The following is a 20155-nucleotide window of genomic DNA, read 5'->3' on the forward strand; positions in this document are numbered from 1 at the left end:
CTCCACAGCCCTACCTGACTCACCTGCTTCACCAGGCATACATGCAACCCCAAACATAATGACTGTTGCCGCATTCTGGAAGAAATATAACATTCGAAAGGCCATAAATTCCTTCATGAAAGCCTGCAATAATACAACACTGGCAATCGTTAAATTTGCGTGGTGTGGCAGCCGGGGCAGCAGGGGCACTCGAAGTGTGTTGCCACGCCTCAGAACTCCTGCTTTTTAAGTCCATCAGCCCTGTTGTCTACTGTTTTTAATGTGACTGAACATATTTTTGTTATTTTTGCTATATCTGGAGTATATGTCTTAAAAATTTTCCCTTTATTATACCTCTAAGGTTAAAAAATATCAAAGTTTGAGGGGGTCCTGCCCACATATTATTTTTCCCATAAGATTATATATTCACAGTACGCAAAATCACAGTATGCGAGGTTGTGGACTGCACATCCACTCACGCACTGTGCGAGCCCACTGTATGTACTACTGTGTGTATATATATATATATATATATACAGTAAAAGTCCAATTCTTCGGCATCCAATTCCCCGGCAAATCTGACATTTCGGCAGTTTTGAGAAATAGTCCCATTTACGAAAATCTCTGATCGTTCGGCAGATTTTCCGATTTTTTTCATCCCCTCTACTGCTGGGGACTTCTTCCAGCAGTAGCAGACTCCAATCAACCCCTTCTATTGTACATATGTAAATAAGGAACCTACTATAAGTTTAGGTAAGTGCATGTGAACTTGTAGGCCTACTGTATCATTACATTTATATACAGTATGTTCACTAATTTCTTTATTTTTCATATTCATGTATGGTACTGTATTCATTACAGTATTGTACAGTATCAAACAGTATACAGTACTCTCTCCAAACAAATTTGTAATGATATGAGTAGTGATGATAATGTTCACCGAAACATATAAGGTACCGAGTGGGTAGGGTTTTTGATAATTCGGCAATTTTGATATTTCGACACTTGCCTGGTCCCATAGATGCCGAAAAATAGGACTTCTACTGTATGTATATATATATATATATATATATATATATATATATATATATATATATACATATATATATATAAAACATACAACAGAATAATAGGTCATGTGCATGCTGAAATGACGGAAGACGACAATTAGGTGCGGATGGTGAGAAGTGTGAACGTCGGGGGTGGGGCTGCAAGGGGCTGCTAAAAAAGACCTGGGACAAGGTCATACAGTGTGACCTCAGGGACAGACGCCTAAACACAGAGGCTGCTACGGATCATGCAGTGTGGACTGCCATTGTTAGGTGACCGGAGCTGACATATGAAAGCATGTTGAAGCCTTTATCAACGATACAAACGATATGAAAATTAATAATTAAAGAGGAGTTGTTAGGACGCTTCCTAACATTGGCATATTATGACCCCTTGTGAACAGAAGGGGTAAAGTAGGTACCACGGCCAATGATAGCAAGGTGCGCTTGTGAACAAAAATATCAACATACTTCATAAAAATAGGAAAGTGAATAATGACCTGAAACCCCTTTATTGATTTGTGGAGCCCAACAAACTTCTCGGAACACTGTGTAAGTTTCATAATTGCTTGCCCAAACAACTGTATCAATATTACCATCCACACTTGTATATAACTGGTGTGAAATGCTAAATATTACCCATATATGTCTGAGATGTCAATAACAACATCAATCATCTCACAGCACAGCTCATAACTTTGCATGTCTACTGGAGAGGAATCAGTGGCAATGTAGATCTTGGAGAGGACGTCAAACAAGAAGGCCTTCTCAATTCCCGAGTTCTGTAATGGAATAGGGTAAATTATTAAACATTAATATATGATACAGTAATATAGTTTTCGACACTAACTTGGACCACAATTTTCTCCTGTTGCAGCTTATTTTACATAGCTCACACAATTTTACACCAGGTTAATGTAAAAAGGGTTTAGCTGCACAATATACTTGAACCAAAGGTGACTGGTACCTGGTGTGGAATGTTTTTCTTACAATTTGGCTGAAGTAGCTCTTACACAGAGGGTAGAAGGGTTGCAAGAGGATGGAAAAAAGGCAGACTATAAGTGAGAAGTGGAGGAGCAACTGGGTAAATATGATATGGAGAAGATGGAGGACATGGATGGTGTGTGCAAGATTTTCACAGAAGAAATCTGTGCAGCATGTGAGGTGGTCTGTGGGGTGAAGAGAAGACAGAATGGGGTGCAAGGAACAGCATGGTGGAATGAAGAGGTGAGACAGGCTGTGGCTCAGGAGAAGAAAGCATATAGTTACTGGATGAGAAACAAGGGCATGGAGGTAGCTGAGAGATGAAAATGAAAGTTATATGTAGAAAGAAACAGAGAGGTGAAAAGATTAATCAGAAAGAGTATGAAGAGACTGGATGAGAAATATGGAAGGAATCTGAATGTAAAGTGGAGGGAATGTAAGAAAATGTTCTGTAAAGAGGTTAAGAGAGTTAGACTGGGTGATAAAGAAGTTAGTAAGGGAGTGACAGATAAAAATGGTACATTGCTCATGGAGAAGGGTAAAAAAGTAAGCAAATGGAGAGAACACTTTAAGGAATTGTTGAACATAGAGAATGAAAGTAATGCAAGTACTGCATAAATGGCTGGAGAATGGCTGGCAGAAGGAGGGATGTGAGAAGAGAGGAAGAAATCAGTAGGATGGAAGTAGTGGAAGCAATCAAGAAAGTCACAATGGAGAATGCCCCAGGAATCGATGGAGTGTGTGGTGATTTTGTTTTTTCTTTTGTAATGCAAGGAAGAAGGAACCAAAGGCAAGTAGCCCACAAACTGTTCCTTCCAAGAAAAAAACAAAGACAATACACCAGACAGCCAAATTCAAGATCTGTTCATTTCGAGACGACTGGACACACTGTGTTTGAAACACTAGAGATCATAAGAAGTAGGAAATACAGACGGAGGGAGATGGTTCTAGAGTTGATCTGTTGCATAAATGAAGGACTGGAAGTAACAGTTAACTCTTGCATAACAGAGATGGACAGAAAAGGGATGAGAGATTGTTGCTTGATCGGTGCTACGTGCAGAGGTGGAGGGATGCAAGCAGATAGTTCAGAGAAGGAATGACCAGTGAAGAAGCAATAAAAAAAAGAGATACAAGATGCAACAGTGCAGTAAAGTGATAGAGGCTGAAGGCAGCCAGTAAGAGGAGGATACTTAATGAGACGAAAAGCCTTTGACTCCACCTTTTCGAGAAGTGCCGTATGTGGGAAGACTCCCCATATGACAGTTGTACTCGCACAGGGGCAAATAAAACCTGTGTATAAAGTCAACAGCTGTGCAGGGGTAAAGAAGGTACAGAGTTGGCTTAGCACACCAAATCCATCGGAAGCAGATTCTACAGACGTAATATGATCTTTCCAAGATAAATCCCTAGAGAATGAAACCCCAAGTATGTTTGACCCATGGTGTCCAGGTGTCATGTCTACGTGACGTACCGGGGACATCCAGGTGGCATGTATACATGATGTAGTGTTTCGTGGCATTGTTTGAATATTCCATGAGCTGTTTTTATCACACGTAGCCGCTGGCAACCCTCCTGCATGCATCCGAATCACGCTCCAGTTACCTGCTTACCTCCGTAGTGGATAGACCTATGCAAAAAATTTTCCGTGTCTGGATCCTCAGCTGTGTGCCTGCAGCTGCCAACTTCAACACCAATTAAGTCCAAAGGCCAGAAAAGAAAAGACCTTAGTGATAGTGCGATAGGGAGAGAACTCAAGGTGACATTATCACCAACTGTGAGTGGAGAAAGTGACCATTCCTCTGAGGAAAGCGACCGCCATGATGAGTGTCGATCTTCAAGCGCTGGATGAGGAGGGTGGATCGTGTGAGTCCTCCACTGTGCGCCCATCCCTTCCCGCTGTATGTTCATCTGCTATTTCCGATGATGGAAATGGTTCAGAGGGTATTGACAATCCTGGAGAGAGGGATACTGGCATGGATGAGGAGATGGAAGAAGAGGTAGAGAGTGGAGGAAGGGAGGAGGTGGAGGAGGGAGGAATGAGGACGCGGGATAGGACAAGCCTCGCACTAGTGCTCTGTATATTAAATTTTATGTGAATAATGGAAGCAGAAAGTTTGTTTCATGATGAACTCAGTGCCTTATTTTTTACTGAAAGTTTTTGTGTGTGTGCATATTTGTTATGATGAAAAGTTCAAATTACAGGAAAAAAATTGTTAGTGGAAAATATAGTGGAGTGGAGAAAAGGAGAAGGTGGAGGAGGAAGGGAGAAGGAAGCATGGTAGGGCAAGCCTTGCACCAGCGCAGTGGATATTTATGTGAATAATGGAAGCAGAAAGTTTGTTTCATGATGAAATCAGTGCCTTATTTTTTACTGAAAGTTTTCGTGTGTGTACATATTTGTTATGATGAAAAAGTACAAATCACATGAAAAAAGTTTTTGTTATAGTGGAAAATATAGTGGATTATGGATAGTATGTGGATAAGTATTTTGTTCACAATATTATTATTTAGATTTTATGTAGGGGTAGTAGTTTGTAGTAGTAGTAATAGTAGTAGTAGTTGGGTAGCAGTCATAACAGTAGTAGTAGTAGTAGTAGTAGGGTAGTAGTAGTAGTAGCAGTAGTGGTGGTAACAGTAGTAGTAGTGGTAGGGTAGTAATAGCAGTGGTAGTAGTAATGGTAGTACAGTAGTGGTAATAACAGTAGTAGTAGTAGTAGTGGTAGCAGTAGTAGGAGAAGGCTTGTACATATAAGCTTTAGTTATACCACTGCACGTCAGCCACATACACAGACACAGGAGAAAAAAAAAAGAAAAAAAGTTGTCCCATTTTCCCAATCACTCTCTCTGACTAAACACACTTCACGGACAATCTGATGCAATCAGCTTGAAGTCGAAGGATTGATGAGCATTATGACACTTAGGTTTTTATTTTTGTTTAAGTATTAGCTGAAGTATGAAGGTTTAAAAAAAGGTGATTTTCTCTGAAATGCCCAGCTGGGAGAAGGGTTGGTGAAAATATCTGCCAGACACAATGGGTTTAGGATGATGCAGGATTGAGCTGGATACTATCAAATATTAGTGGGTACTCCTGCGGAAGATTCTGTCGGGTTGATAGGTGTAGGAACTGTGTCTTTGATGTATTAAAAACGTCAAGTGGGGTTGGTGGAGGATTAGTGCCCCTCCCTGTAAAACAATTAACTCAAAGCCCTTGGCCACCCCGTCTGGGATACATGGCGTCTGGCAATGAATGAATGGATGAAAAAACAAGATTACTTTTACCCCAGTCAGAGATAAGAGCCAGGTCAGACACTAGGTGTGCCATAGCCTCAACCCTTGTCTGCTGAAGTAATTGCTGAGATAGATGTTGCAGGAACCGAACAGAAAGGTGAAGGGTGGAATCATCAGCTTATGAGTGGACAGGGTTAGATGTACAGCCCAGAAGGTCATTGATGAATAAATGGAAGAGAGTTGGTGACAGAACAGAGCCCCGAGGAACACCACTGTTGATAGATCTAGAAGAACAGTGGCCATCTATAACAGCAGCTATAAAGCGATTAGAATGGAAGCTATAGATGAAGGCACAGATAGAAGGATAGAAAACATAAGAGGGCAGTTTGGAAATTAAAGATTTATGCCAGACTCAATCAAAAGTCTTTGAGATGTCAAGTGCAATGGCAAAGCTTTCACCTAAGTCCTGAAAGAAGGATGACCAGGAGTCTTAAAGGAAGGTGAGAAGATCGCCGGTGGAGCGTCCCCGACGGACCCATACTGACGATCGGAATGAAGGATGTGATAGGAAGGATGCTTTAAAATTCTTTCTGTTAAGAATAGACTCGAAAACTTTTGACACACAGGATGTTAAAGCAACTGAGCGATAGTAAGAGGGTTGTGAATGGTCACCCTTCTTTGGGACAGGTTGACAGATAGCAAACTTCCAGTAAGAAGGAAAAGTACAAGTTGACAGACAAAGGAGAAAGAGTTTACCTGGGCAGGGTGTAAGCACTGAAGCACAGTTCTTGAGGCAATAGCAGGGGCCCCATCAGGCCCATATGCCTTGTTAGTATTGAGGCCAGTGATGACAGAAAATACATCAGCTGAAGAAATTTTAATGTCAGCCATGAGGAAGTCAGATGGAGGAAGTGATGGAGGAACAGCACTGGAATCATCTATGGTGGAATTGGAGGAGAAAGTCTGAGCGAAGAGATCTGCTTTATCAGTAGAAGAAATAGCTACAGAGCCATCAGAGTGGAAAAGAGGACAGAAAGATGATAGGTAAATAGCTAGAAAGGTTTTTGGCAAGGTGCCAAAAGGAGCAGGAAGAATTCGAGTTGGAGAGTTGAGAGCATTTAGTATGGATGAAATTATTTTTTGCAGAGCGAAGAACTGACTTAGCACGATTCCAGGCAGAAACATGAAAAAAGATGTGATTCTGTGGTGGGTTGCCTCCAGTACCTTTTGTAGGCCCTCTCCTTGTTGTGGACAGCATTAAAACAAGCGTGTATAACCAAGGTTTTTTTTGCATCAGCCAAAGGATATGAGAAAGGAATGTATGCTTTCATGCGTGAATTACCTCCGTAATGAGCAAGGCACAATCAGATGGCTCCCAGCCATGGAAGCAATATTCATTCTTAGGAAAATCAAAGAAGTACTGCCTAACGGCCTCCCAATTAGCAGCTCAAGGTGCCACAACTGACGTTTCTTTGGAGGGTCCACAGGCTGTACTGGAGCAATACGACAGGATAAGGTAATAAAGTTGTGATCAGAGGAGCCCAATGGAGAGGAAAGATTAACAGCGTAAGCAGAATGATTAGTTTTAAGGAAAAGGTCAAGTATGTTGGAACTTTCTCCAAGGTGGTAAGGGATACAGGTAGGATTCTGTTCACCAGGTGGATCAGTGAAAGCAGAGGATAGCCAAAGGTAGTGGTGAACATTGAAATCTTCTAGAATGGAGATTTCAGAGAAAGGAGAAATGGATTGGATGTGTTCCATTGTAGAAGTAAGATAGATGAAGAATTTTTCAGTCAGTAGAATTAGGGGATAAGTAACCAGCACAGATATATTAAGGCAATGAATGGCAGGAGAGCCGAAGCCAAAAGTAGAGAATTTGAAGAAAAAATAAAGTTCAGGAACATGAGAGCAAGATAAGTCATTGAGCACATGTACATAACAGCCACCTTTGGCTCTGAAATGAGTATGGAGAAGTAGGAGGATAAAGAGGAGGGTTTGCTATCAGTTGTCTCAGACAGCTGAGTTCCAGTTAAGAAGAGAAGGTGTGGTTTACAGGAGGAGAGGTGGTGCTCAACAGAGAGAAAGTTAAAGGAAAGGCCACAGATGTTGCAGAAATGAAGAAGATGTGAGTTAGACAGTGGTTCCAGGCAACTCGTTGGCTTGTCACCGAGAAAGAGGCAGATGGTGGGGACATTTGTTCCTCCCCCCCTCCCTACAGGGACTCCAAGGCTTGGGTAAACAATGCCATTTTTTGAATCTTGAATAGGAAATGTACTGTAGTGTGTAATGTGCATGTAGTCAGGTGTTGACAGTAAGAGAAACTTGTACTGGAGAGTATGCTGAAGCAAGGGGGAGAGCTAGTGGTAGATTCCCCCCCCCCCCCAACTCTAGGCATCCACCTTTTTCTAATAATTATCTCACAGATTTTACAAACAATACCAGTAAGTGATACAGGTCTGTAACTGAGTGGATCTTCCCTATCTCCTCCCCTGAAGATTGGCACAAAACTTGCTCTTTTCCAATCTTTAGGTAACTGTCCATTTTCCAACAAGGTCTTGACGACGGCATAAACAGGCCAAACTAACTGGTCTGCACATTCCTTCAGGATCCAGCCAGCCACACCATCTGGTCCCAATGCCTTTCTCACATCCAAATCCCTCATCAGCGGCAGCACCTCATTCACGTCAACTGTAATTTCTGCCATTCCCCGTCATCCTGGGTTCCATTTCAGGTTCCCTAAATTCCTCTTCCAACACATAAACTGATTGCAGCTTCTTGTTCATTATTTTGCACAATTCTTCTTCTCTTTTGTAAGTTTCATCTCCATCCCTCAATTGTATTATACTGTCCTTAACTTTCACTTTACCTTTTACAAACCTATAAAATAGTTTTGGTTGTTTTTCACATTTAATTACAATATCTTTTTCGTATTTCCTTTCTTCTTCTTTCTACACCCTTACATATTCATTTCTTACCTGCTTGTACTCCTCTCAAGTGTGTGTGTGTGTGTGTGTGTGTGTGTGTGTGTGTGTGTGTGTGTGTGTGTGTGTGTGTGTGTGTGTGTGTGTGTGTGTGTGTGTGTGTGTGTGTGTGTGTGTGTGTGTGTGTGTGTGTGTGTGCGTGCAAGCCTAGCAATTGGGAGGCAGCGGTGTTACCAAGGGATAACAGTGGATGTTTTCACGATACTGTATATACTCGATATGTTTTGAGGTGAATAACTGTTTGTAGTAAATTCTGAACAAATTCTGACCAGTTAAGTGTGCCTTACTAATTGCTGATGTTGTAAGGCAAACATAGCTGACAGTGAGGGACCGAAAACAAGGACAGAAGGTAGAGAAAGCTGTATACCCTATTCCCAAACATCCTCACTATATTGAACTTCAACTGTACTGCACTGTAATTTGCTTTTTGTATAATGTGTACAGGTCTATCTATCTATCTACTGCCAGATGTGTTAATCCCATATGGGGTGGCCACAAACAAAGTGCTTCCATGTCACCCTGTCCCCCACCATTTCACTCCCCTGCTCCCAGCTTACACCCGCCTCTCTCATATACCTCTCCACTCCATCCCTACATCTCATCCTTTGCCTTCCCCTCCCTCTACCCCTCTCCACCTCACTCACATACACTCTCCTCGTCAGTCTCTCGCTCTCCATTCTCTCCATGTGGCCAAACCACCTCAATGGATTTCTCCTAACACTTTCTATCACATCCTTATCCACACCACAATGCTCCTTCATTTCCTCATTTGTCAGTCTGTCTCTCCATGTGACTCTACATGCTCCTCTCAAATGATGAGTATATACAAGTGCTACATTTCTATATTTTGTAGAGGTACTCATAGGTTAGTGAAAGTGCATAATTTGTGATCGTGACAAAGTATTGTTGAAGGGCACATTTGTATTTTGCCAGTCAGCTGAGCGGAAAAGACTAGTGCTGTATTTCGTTTGGTTTGTTTGTTATAGTATATTATTTTAGCTAAGGAAATGAATGTGTTGTTTATAAGTAATGAGACATCAAGGGCAGGTTACAGTAGTCTCATGTTAGACTGAGTCGAGCCTGAATCTGGGAAAATACTGTAACATCGGAGGTGTTGAGTATCAGTCTGACAAGTACGGGGTCCTTTTAAGGTAAACAAAATGCTGTAAATACTCACTGTACTTGATTTTTTAAAAACTCCATTTGTGTTGTTTGTGATTTTAGTATACATACAAGCAACTGATTTGGAGATAAAGTGTATTTGTACTTTTAATGGCCTTTATATTTTCTTAAATGAAAGAATGAACAGATTTTATTGAGTTTTCAATTCATTTAAAGAAAAATAGTATTCACTGCTATATACTGATACATAATAATTATAGTTCAATGGAGATGAACATTAATTCTCATAGTACTGTATGAAAGAAACGGGACAGTTCTTGAACACAAAGTGTCAACAAGGCATCATGGAACTAACTTTTTGCACAGAAGGGGCTTTTTGTTTACTTTTCTTGTACAGTTTGCATAAACATAAGAAACCAATCACTGATCAACAGTAGTGAATAGAGATTCTAAAAGGTGAATGTGTCTGAGTTAAAACTACTATCAAGCAACCTTTCTGTAGTCTTGGTCTAGACAAACCTTTTTTTTTCTCAAAACTGCCATTCAAGAATTGGGATGCATCTTTCACACTGCAGCATCTTATATGCCACGAAATATGGTATGTCTTGAGCGTGTGACGTGTGGGGAGCAAAAAATGCATATGTATCATGTTTGGGGACCAAGAGTGCTCTTGATGTCTTTAGTGAATGTGAGAAGTGGGGAAATGACAGCTGGAGTGTCATTTCTCTTACTGTAAAACATGGCACAGAGAGTAATTAGCCCCACATGTGAGATGGTGCCCTGTCAGGCTGGACCAGGGTTCTCCTCACAGGATGCAGAGCAGGATGAAGAGGTTCTGTTCCCAGGCAGGAGTAACATCTGCTTCTCTCCACCCATAGCAATGTGGGAAGGCTCCTCTCCACTGCTACTACAGCAGTTATGAATTTTAAACATCATTCAAAAGAATAACATCAAAATAATAAACTCTCGTACATTACGGATGAACTCACCGATATTAATATGTTGAGTAAGTTTTCTAGGGTAGGCAGCTGAGGTATCAATTTCTGGACCACTTTGCTAAATGCTTCAAATATACTGTGGTCATAAATGGATGTCAGGTAAAAGCTTAAGTGGATCTGCTCCATACCTGAAACAAAATATCATCATCATCATCATCATCCTTTCCATTTCCCCCCCCCCCCACTTAAGGCTAGGGACAGGTATAAACCAGGAATAAGGAAAGATAATGTACCCAAATATATTGCACACAAATTAAATGTAATTATTCTGAAACTGGCAAATCAGATCCATAAGTTGCAAGAGAAAGATTCCACCCAATATCCTGATACTAAAGCAAATTCCTGTATTGTAAATGAGTCATCAAATGGATCATCACCTCACTCCCATTGTCCTACACTGCCATACCCTTTTAGCCTGATTTTTTTTTTATATCTAATACCTTGGCTAAGAATCTATCTATCTATCTATAGCCCGAAGCCCTAATCCCACAAAGGGTGGCCACAGACAAAACGCCTCCAAGTCGCTCTGTCACCCACCATTTGACTACCCTCCCCCCAACTCACCCCCCCCTCCCTCATATACCTCTCAACTCCATCCCTCCACCTCATCCTCTGTCTACCCCTCCCTCTCCCTCCCTCCACCTCACCTACATACACTCTCTTAGTCAGTCTTTCCTTCTCCATTCTCTCCACATGTCCAAACCACCTCAGTGTATTTCTCCTAATCTTCTCAACCACATCCACATCCACCCCACAACGTTCCTTCACTTCTTCGTTCATCAACCTGTCCCTCCATGTCACTCCACATGCTCCTCTCAAGTAACTCATTTCCACTGCTCTCACTCTTGACTTGTTCCCCTCTTGCAAGGTCCACGCCTCGTTTCCATACGTCAGGGTAGGGATCACAATACTATCATGCAGTGACTTCTTAACTTCCATACTGACCTCCCTATTTCTCATCACTGCTTTCAGTGAACCAACAACCTTCCTTCCCTGCTGTACCCTTTCACGTACTTCATCCCCCAAAGTTCCATCCTTACTCATCACACTACCGAAGTACTTGGATGCACTCACACTCTCCATATCCTCACCATCCAACCTCACTGTACATTCTGTGATTTCATTCCTCTCAAACACCATAACTTTACTTTTGTTTACATTAACTTCCAGCTTCCTCCTCCTACACACTGTCCCAAATTCATTCACCAAACCTTGCAACTCCCATTCATCTTCACTCAACAATACCGTATCATCAGCAAACAGCAACACCGGAAGCTTCCAAATCTCACCCTCATTCATTAGAGCCACCCCCACATCCACTGCTCTACCCTGCACCTCCTTTACAACCCCATCCATGTATATATTAAACAGCCATGGAGACATCACACAACCCTGTTTCAGTCCCACATTAAGATAAAAAAAATTCACTCAGCTCACCATCCACTCGCACCGTAGCCCTAGCTCCTTCGTACATACTCTTCACAGCATTCAACAATTTCCCATCCACTCTATTAAGAAGATTAATATTATTTTGTGGCTAAGAAGAGTTTTTTACATGAAACAATCAGATATAGCATTCATTAACTGCTTAACAAAAAAGGTCTTCTATATGTTAAAAGTTCTCTAGAAGAGGCATGAGTAAATTTAACATTATTCTACTAAATGGGTTAACATTAAAACACTCAGGCACTGGGAAAAGACTTGAGGAGAGGGGTTGTTATTTCTGACCAATCAGGCCAAACTAAGAAAAAAAATTTAACACAACAATTTGGACACTAAACCTTTCAAAATATCACAGCAATTAACCCTCAAACTTTCCCATCTAAATAAAATTTCCACTTAAAACTGGAACTCTACCACATAAGGCCAAATATCCCCTCACCTGCATCAATAAGCTCATCATTTGCACGTTGGTGTATGTCACGCTGAGTTTCTATTTTGGTGTCATCTGACAGTCCATCCACCTTGTGTATGAAGACCTCAAATTTCAGATGTGGGTTGACCTTGTGTGCCCTTAGCACTGTTTGGTGTAACCGAGTTAATGCTTCCATGTAGTCATCCTACGGGAACACATTTCAAAGTGTAAGGGATGAAGATATTAAATGTCAGGTTAGTGAAAATGTGGTGACTACACCTCAAAAGCAGTAAGTGCACGTAGACAATGATGTGAACAAAGATGGGAATAGCCTGCATCTTGCGGGGCACTGTTAGGAAGATGATGATGATGAATTAAAAATTGTTACTAAAGTGCTGAACCTCCTTGGGAATGTCCATTGCCATCATACTGTCCAATGTACAATATTAAAAGAAAATAATTACGAAGAGATTGCTGTGAACAAGGTGCCAAATGGCTGAAATAGCAACCATACCGTTTTGCTGGCCTAAAATTGTTCTTTCTCCATCTTTACTGATGTGCTATAGCATGGGATTAACACTAGACTGTCAAGCTGGTCATGAAGAAGTGCTATGGAAAGAATTTAGTGTTGTATTATGATCTTTATCTGCCACAGAGCAACATGAAAAATGTTCCAAAAGGACAAAAATTTCAGGCTAGGTTGGGATAAAATTACTATAATCAGAACTGATCTAGTGAATCTCATTTATTCAAACATATTTCTCTCCAGATGGCGGTAGGTGGGGGTGCTCACCATCCACTCACTTGATGTAGTGCTGCTCTCGGGTGTCTGCCCTTTCCTCTCCTCAATCCTTCTTTCTATCCATCCTCCTCTGTCTTTCTTTCCTTCATTCTTTCCTCTTTCTTCGCATGCGGGTGACTTTACACTCCCTCTTGTGTCTTTCTTTCGTTCATTCTTTCCTCTTCCTTCTGCCTGTGGGTGACTCTACACTGAGTGATAAGCCAAATGGTTTCCTGTACACCAGGAAACCATTTACTATGCTGGGTGCTAACCATATAACCAAATTTTGGCTCCTGGTGGTTTAGTGGGTAATAAAGGTGCTCCAATCGGATTGAGCCGGTGAAGGTTTATATCCAAGGGGAGGTTGGGGTTTATTCCTCATGTAATGCCACTCAGGGATGAGTGAGGCTGGTCACTCTCATCTTAAATGCCAGGACCAACTTTCCTAGCCCCGGGCTCCTACGCTCCTCATGGGGCAACGTAGGATTAGATGATGGATGGATGGATGGATGGATTTCTCTCCAGAGACATATATCAGCACTGGATGTATCACTGTATCTGGGAATATGGTATGCAGTTCCAATCCAGTTGTGGATATCTTAAGGTGTCCCCAGCCCAGGACCTTTAAATCAATTCCCATATAATATACTTTCCTGACCAACCAGTCATTAAGGAGTACAGGCATATGATGGATGGTGTAAATAACAGAAATATGGGCAGCCTGGTATGGAAAACAGGACTATATGAGTGAAATGTGAATTTCCTCAATGGACAAAGAAATACACATTCAAAGAATGCACACTAGGATAGCAAATGGAAGTCTTAAGGAGGGAAACTGAGGCCAGCAACTGTTGAATGAGCAAGGGCATACTGTATATGGTACGGAAGAAGGGAGTGGAGTAGTATACTGGTGGAGATGGAAGAAGAAATAACTGAATGAGAAAGGTACATGAGCACAAACTGACCAAGTAGCTTTCAGATAGTTCTGCCAAAAAAACAGGTATGAATCCCCTGGAAACTAACTTTCTAAACGAATCATAGCGCTGAATATTTTGAGTAAGCAGTATGATGCTCTATGATTATTTACTTGCAATGCCTATTGATAAATATTTACCTCTAACATCCTAAATGGCCCTGTGGGGGTTTGTGTTACTTTAACACCCTGGCCTAAAAAGCCCAGTAGAGCAATTGCAATAAAAAAACTGCATTCAAATTTTCCTGCTGCTTACTTGATGCAACCAGCTCTAAGATCACCCCAGCTATGAGTTGAGAAGGAGGGAGAAGGGCTCCAACCCACCAACAGAGTGGGGGGTGAGCCCCCCCCCTCCTCTCTCTCCTTCTGCCTACCCCCTCAGTCGATGCCTTATATGACATATCCCACTCTTTCTACCCTTCCTACTGCCACTAGAGCACTGAGGTGAGGTTTGGCTGTAGAAGTGACTCCCCTCCTGCCCCCCCACCCTCCACTCACCTGACCCCCCTGGCTTGGTTGCCAAGAGACGTATCCCTCACCACTTCTCTTTCCTGCTTGAATGTGCAGATAAAGGTGATATTTCCACGATCTACACTACCTCCCTCTGGAAATTCCCCACCCTCCCTCCATCTTCCTCCTCTGCCACTCCCCTGCACCCTTGTGTGACGCATCGAATGAGGTGTCTTTTCCCGACTTTATTGCACTTTAAAAACCTAAAATATGACTTTGCTTTTATTGTAGCAATACCTAGTGTATGTATGGTAATATGTGTATGTTATAAGCCCAATGTAATGTATATTATTGGAAATTTATCATGCGTTATTGTATTTTTCTGTGGGTTACATCTCTATGCCAGTGCTTTTTTACACCTTTGGCATTGTAATTATTTGTTTTCCTGCGGTAAGTGAAACATTTCTTCACATATAAAGCTGTGTTATACCTTTATGTTATAGATATATTATAGTCATATTATAGTTTCCATAACAGGTGAGTCACCATAATGAGGCCACTTTCTGCAAGGTACTGCCTCTCACCAGGCTGGGAAGGATAACTATTATTTTCTTTGCCATGCTACTGTGTGTGAACTACTCGGTCAATCTGGACGAAACTTACATCTTCGGGTGTGTATATTCTTGCTCTTGAAATATATGCCATAAATTTTGACACTTACAATACTGTACTTGAAAAAACACCTCTTTTTTCACAGTTCAAGGGGAGGGGAGCTGTGCAAACTGCAGACTTTAGGGGTTCACCCCTAGGCTGTGACACCCCTAAACATTTCCTATGTCCATGGTGCGGGAAAACTGGTCTAAAAAATTGTGTTTTCACCACATATTTTGACCCACTTATACCTGACCAAACACGATAACATTTTAGTCAGACAAAGTTTACACTCAACGCTGATGATTCACAACCCACTCATCAAGCATATGCATGCAGGAGGCACGAAAGATGACCGAAAAGGTCATAATATTTCATGCGGTTCTTCCTATATGCACAAAGCAGTCTACTAATTAGCATTTCCAGAATGCTATATGCAGCCAAGAGATTTATAGCAAATTCAAAAGACTCAAAGTATGGATGAAATACTAAATTTGTAAAGTACTGTGAAGTAGTTCTTTCTTTTAATCAGAATCTATCTACCTACCTCTCTACTGTATCTATATATGCATTATATATATACACCATACATATTATACTGTACAGTATAATATATACACCATAAATATTACACTGTACAGTATACAGTATTATATATTCACTATCATCATCATCTGGACCTCCTTTCCCACCCTAGGCAGAGTGAGGAGTAGCAATGTCCAGACAGCCCAAATCTGCCCAATCCACTGGGCCATGCTTCCATTCACTCATCATTCAAGCCCTTGGAATTCTGGCTCTATTAGAAATGCCAAAAACATTCACCACGTTCTGTAGCTTCACATAAACATATCCGATTGAGTCAATCCGGACGCTGCCACGTTAAAAAGGGGTGCCAAATCCCTGATCATACACTTCTCACAACATTCATCCAGCCAGCTCGATCTCCTGTCAGTTCCCTAGCCTCACCGACTTCCAAACCACTCTTCCTGAAACACTCATCCACCATATCTCTCCACCTTCTCCTTGGCCTACCTCGCCTCCTCCCTCCTTCAAATTCACACAGATATACCTTTTTCACCACTCTATTATTATTTATTCTCTCCACATGACCATACCACCTCAGTACACTCTCTTTGATTCTGGTATCCACAGACTTCCTCACTCCACATCTTTCATGAATCAAATTACAGTATTTCATATCCCATCTACCCTCTGTACTCCACATACATTCCTCAGCAGTCCCATCTCCACTGCTCTTATTCTTGACTTTTTATTTTCATGCCACACCATAGTCTCACATCCATATGTTAAAGTTGGCACTAACACTCCTTCATGTAAGCCTCTCGCAGCTGCAACACTCAAGCCTCTGTTTCTTACCAAGGCTATTGCACCAGCTACTTTTATTCCTTGTGTCATTCTACTTTCAACTTCTTTTGCATATTTTCCTCTCTTTTCTTTCACTGTACCCAGATATTTGAACTCATCACCAATTCCAGTCTCTCTCCATTCACTGTTACATCGCACAGGGAGTCACCTTCTCTCTCAATAACTTTACTATCTATCTATCTATTGCCAGATCCCTTAATCCCTTGTACGGGATGGCCACAGACAAATCGTCTCCACATCACCCTGTCCCCCGCCATTTCACTGCCCTCCTCCCAATTCACACCCCCCTCTCTCATATACCTCTCCACTCCACCTCTCCATCTCATCCTTGGCCTTCCCCTCCCACCCTCCCCCTCCACCTCACTCACATACACTCTCCTCATCAGTCTCTCATTCTCCATTCTCTCCACATGGCCAAACCACTTCACTGTCTTTCTCCTAACGCTTCCTATCACATCCACTTCCACACCACAACGCTCCTTTACGTCCTCATGTGTCAGCCTGTCTCTCCATGTGACTCCACAGGCTCCTCTCAAATATCGAATTTCCACTGCTCTCACTCTTGATTTGTGTCCCTCCAACAACATCCAAGATTCACTTCCATACGTTAGAGTTGGTATCACAATACTGTCATATAATAACTTTTTCACTTCCATGCTCACTTCCCTGTTTCTTATCACTGCCTTCAAGGAACCAGCAACCTTTCTTCCTTGTTGTACCCTTTCAAGCACTTCACCCTCCAAATTTCCTTCCTTACTCATCACACTACCCAAGTACTTAAATGTACTAACATTTTCCACTTCCTCATCATCCAACTTCACAATACATTCACTGACTTCACCTCTCTCGAAGACCATAACTTTACTCTTCCCTAGACTCACTTTTAGATTCCATTTCTTACACACTCTCCCAAACTCATCCACCAAGACTTGCAGCTCCCCTTCGTCTTCACTTAACAACACAGTATCATCTACATTTACTCTCTAGGATCAACAGTCACAAACATCAGAAAAACTCAGCACTAGCCTACCAAGTTCTTGTCCGGTACTTGTAAGCAGCACTGCATCATCAGCATACAAAAAATTTAAGATATTCCATCCATCACCAACCATTACCAACGCCATCCTTCTCTCCATTATTCATGTTTTTACCTCTCTCATCACCCCATCCATATACTGTATACAGTTTACTGAACAACCATGGGGACATCACACAACCTTGTCGCAAGCCCACACCAATCGTGAACCATTCACTTAGATGCTCATTAACCCTTACACATGCTTCACTACCATCACAAAATCTCTTGACAGCACCTAACATCTTACCATCTACACCATACATGTGCAAATCATTCCACAATTCTTCTCTGTCCACTTTGTCGTATGCTTTTCCAGATCCATGAATGCCATAAACACCTTATCGATAATCTTTTCATACTGAACAATCTAGATCAACATACCCATATCCCACACCAAGCCCTCTTCCTCCCATCATCCCCAGACATCACCTTCTGCTCCCCAAACCTCGCCCCCACCACATCTGGAGAGTGGTCAAAACCCTTGGTTCTGATCACCTCCCAGTCATCATCATTACCAAAACCAGAATCACCCCAGCTGGCCACAGACACACAAACACTAATTATAAGAAAGCCAACTGGGAGGCCTTTGCAACTGAAACAGAACAACATTTCGAAACACTAAACAGTACACCCATCACAAACATCAACACTGTTGTGCACACTTTCAATACAATTATACAAAACGCAGACAAAAGACAACATCCCTAGAGGCAACAGAGAGAGAGACAACCCCAACTTCATGCCAGAAATTCAAGGCCTCATCAGACAACGGGACACATTGCGACACTCCCCAACACCCCATACACAAGACACTATACAACAAATACAAGAACTCAACACTCAAATAACAATAAAATATCAGAACAGCAAACACTAAACTGGAATAATTATTTCCAAACACCTGACCACAAAACAAACACAAGTAAACTCTACAAAACACTAAACAGCATCACACTCTCTAACGGCAACACTACACACTCACATGTCGCCATCACAACAACAGACACCATACTTTTAAACAAACAGGCAAACACTCCCATCAATCACTTTTCACAAGTCAGCCATCTAAACCCCCATCCCGAAGACCGACGTATCATCCGACATAAGAGACAGTTCCCCACAGACCCAGACTACGCACCTTTCACTTACAACCAGATGAAACACATCATTAGCAACGTTAGGTACTCATCTGCCTGTGGACCAAACAACATAAGCAACATTCACCTTAAACACCTTGGACCACAAGGCATACAAGCACTCACCAACATATTAAACTACAGCTACTTACACAACATAATACCCAACATCTGGAAGAATGGAATTATCATCACTATCCCTAAACCCAACTAACCCCATCACACTCCCCTGCACCTCCTCTAAAGTCACTGAACGACTTGTACTACAACTATCGTTCATCTATTTTATGAAGAGCGTTTGGGCGTTATCCCTCCTGGGGAGTCCCTATCCCACAGTGCTGTCATACTTTGTACTGGGCAACTTAATCGGATTAGAAACAAGGCGCTAATGACAACTCTCCCTCCCAGCACACCACTCTCTCTCCTCTCTCTCTCTCTCTCTGCATACAGAAATAGCATTTTTTTATGATTTATTTCTAGAAAAAGTCTATACACTTTTATGAATTTTTAGAATTTCAGGAAAAGCCTCCAGACCGACTGTCTGTATGTCTTGTTGTGCTCTTATTCATTCCCTTTCTCTATGACCTTTCCCCCTACTCTCTGTTTCTGTCTGTCTGTCTGTCTCTCTAACATTATTTTTTATTACGACTGATTTTCTCCTTAAAGTGTGAGGTATATTTTTGGTTTATAATTTCGATTTATTTTCCACACCACCTTTGAGGTTGAGGAAAAGCCTCCTGACTGTCTTGTTGCACTCCTGTTCAATTTCCACCACATTCCCTCCCTCCCTCCCTCCGTCTTGCCTTTTCTCCCTTATCTCCGGCCTCTCAAACTTCCCTCCCTCGCTGTCCACCTATCCTCCTTAACTCCATTCCCTTTCCCTCCTCTCTCTCTCTCTCTCTCTCTCTCTCTGTTACTGCCTGTCTGTTAACATTATGTTTTTCTTATGAATGTGATACTTTCCTTAAAGTATGACGTTTTATTTGTTCCCTATACAGTAATTTCGACTTTTTTTCCACATCACCTTTGAGGTAAAAGTCAAGGCGCGTTTTTTTTTATAGAGGTTTTCCCCAGGAGGCCTAATCAACAGCTTTTGAGGGAACAATTATAGGTCCCCCGTTTGCCTTCTCTTCTGAAAAATACTTATTTACGTTGTAAATAAGTTCTTTTTCTCTACTGTGGAGCACACGAGAGCGAGTAGCAGGAGTAAGAGCATCCATCTCAGGTGGCGGCCAGAGTGGAAATGACCTGGATTAACACGGTCACTCTACCCTTACAAGCGTGGCAGTGTTGGAAAGCAACATTGCCAAGTGTTGTGGTATTTATAAAAAGTAACTGTTATTAAAAGAAAAAAAAGGGGCATTTATAACACTATAAAGCCTTATTAAATAATTAAATATATATATGCTGTAAATAAACTTCATTTAGAAGTAGTAAATAGCTGAAATGAGACAGAGGTGTACATGTTTGGCAGAGAGGTGGCCTAGGAAATTCCCAAGAGGGA

General features: G+C 41.7%; 1 protein-coding gene across 1 annotated transcript; it reads right to left on the reverse strand.

The window, feature by feature from the left end:
* Positions 1–1573: 1573 nt before the first annotated feature.
* Positions 1574–12395, reverse strand: LOC145408141 (ras-related GTP-binding protein C-like). The gene is made up of 3 exons (XM_080278919.1): positions 12224–12395; positions 10333–10469; positions 1574–1810 (listed from the first exon to the last, which is right to left on the reverse strand). The coding sequence occupies exons 1-3, from the start codon at positions 12390–12392 to the stop codon at positions 1664–1666; spliced, it is 453 nt and encodes a 150-aa protein (XP_080135045.1). The 5' UTR covers positions 12393–12395; the 3' UTR covers positions 1574–1663.
* Between the last annotated feature and the right edge of the window lie 7760 nt (positions 12396–20155).

The sequence above is a fragment of the Coenobita brevimanus genome, chromosome 8, assembly GCF_032717465.1.
Source record: "Coenobita brevimanus isolate Jiangsu-jjx chromosome 8, ASM3271746v2, whole genome shotgun sequence".
Lineage (NCBI taxonomy): Eukaryota > Metazoa > Arthropoda > Malacostraca > Decapoda > Coenobitidae > Coenobita > Coenobita brevimanus.

Coding starts and splice junctions, on each gene's coding strand:
- LOC145408141 (XM_080278919.1), bottom strand. CDS start 12,392: ATGGAAGCATTAACTCGGTTACACCAAACAGTGCTAAGGGCACACAAG. Junction 10,470..12,223: donor TGATGAGCTTATTGATGCAG/GTGAGGGGATAT, acceptor ATTTTGTTTCAG/GTATGGAGCAGATCCACTTA. Junction 1,811..10,332: donor TACTCAACATATTAATATCG/GTGAGTTCATCC, acceptor ATTCCATTACAG/AACTCGGGAATTGAGAAGGC.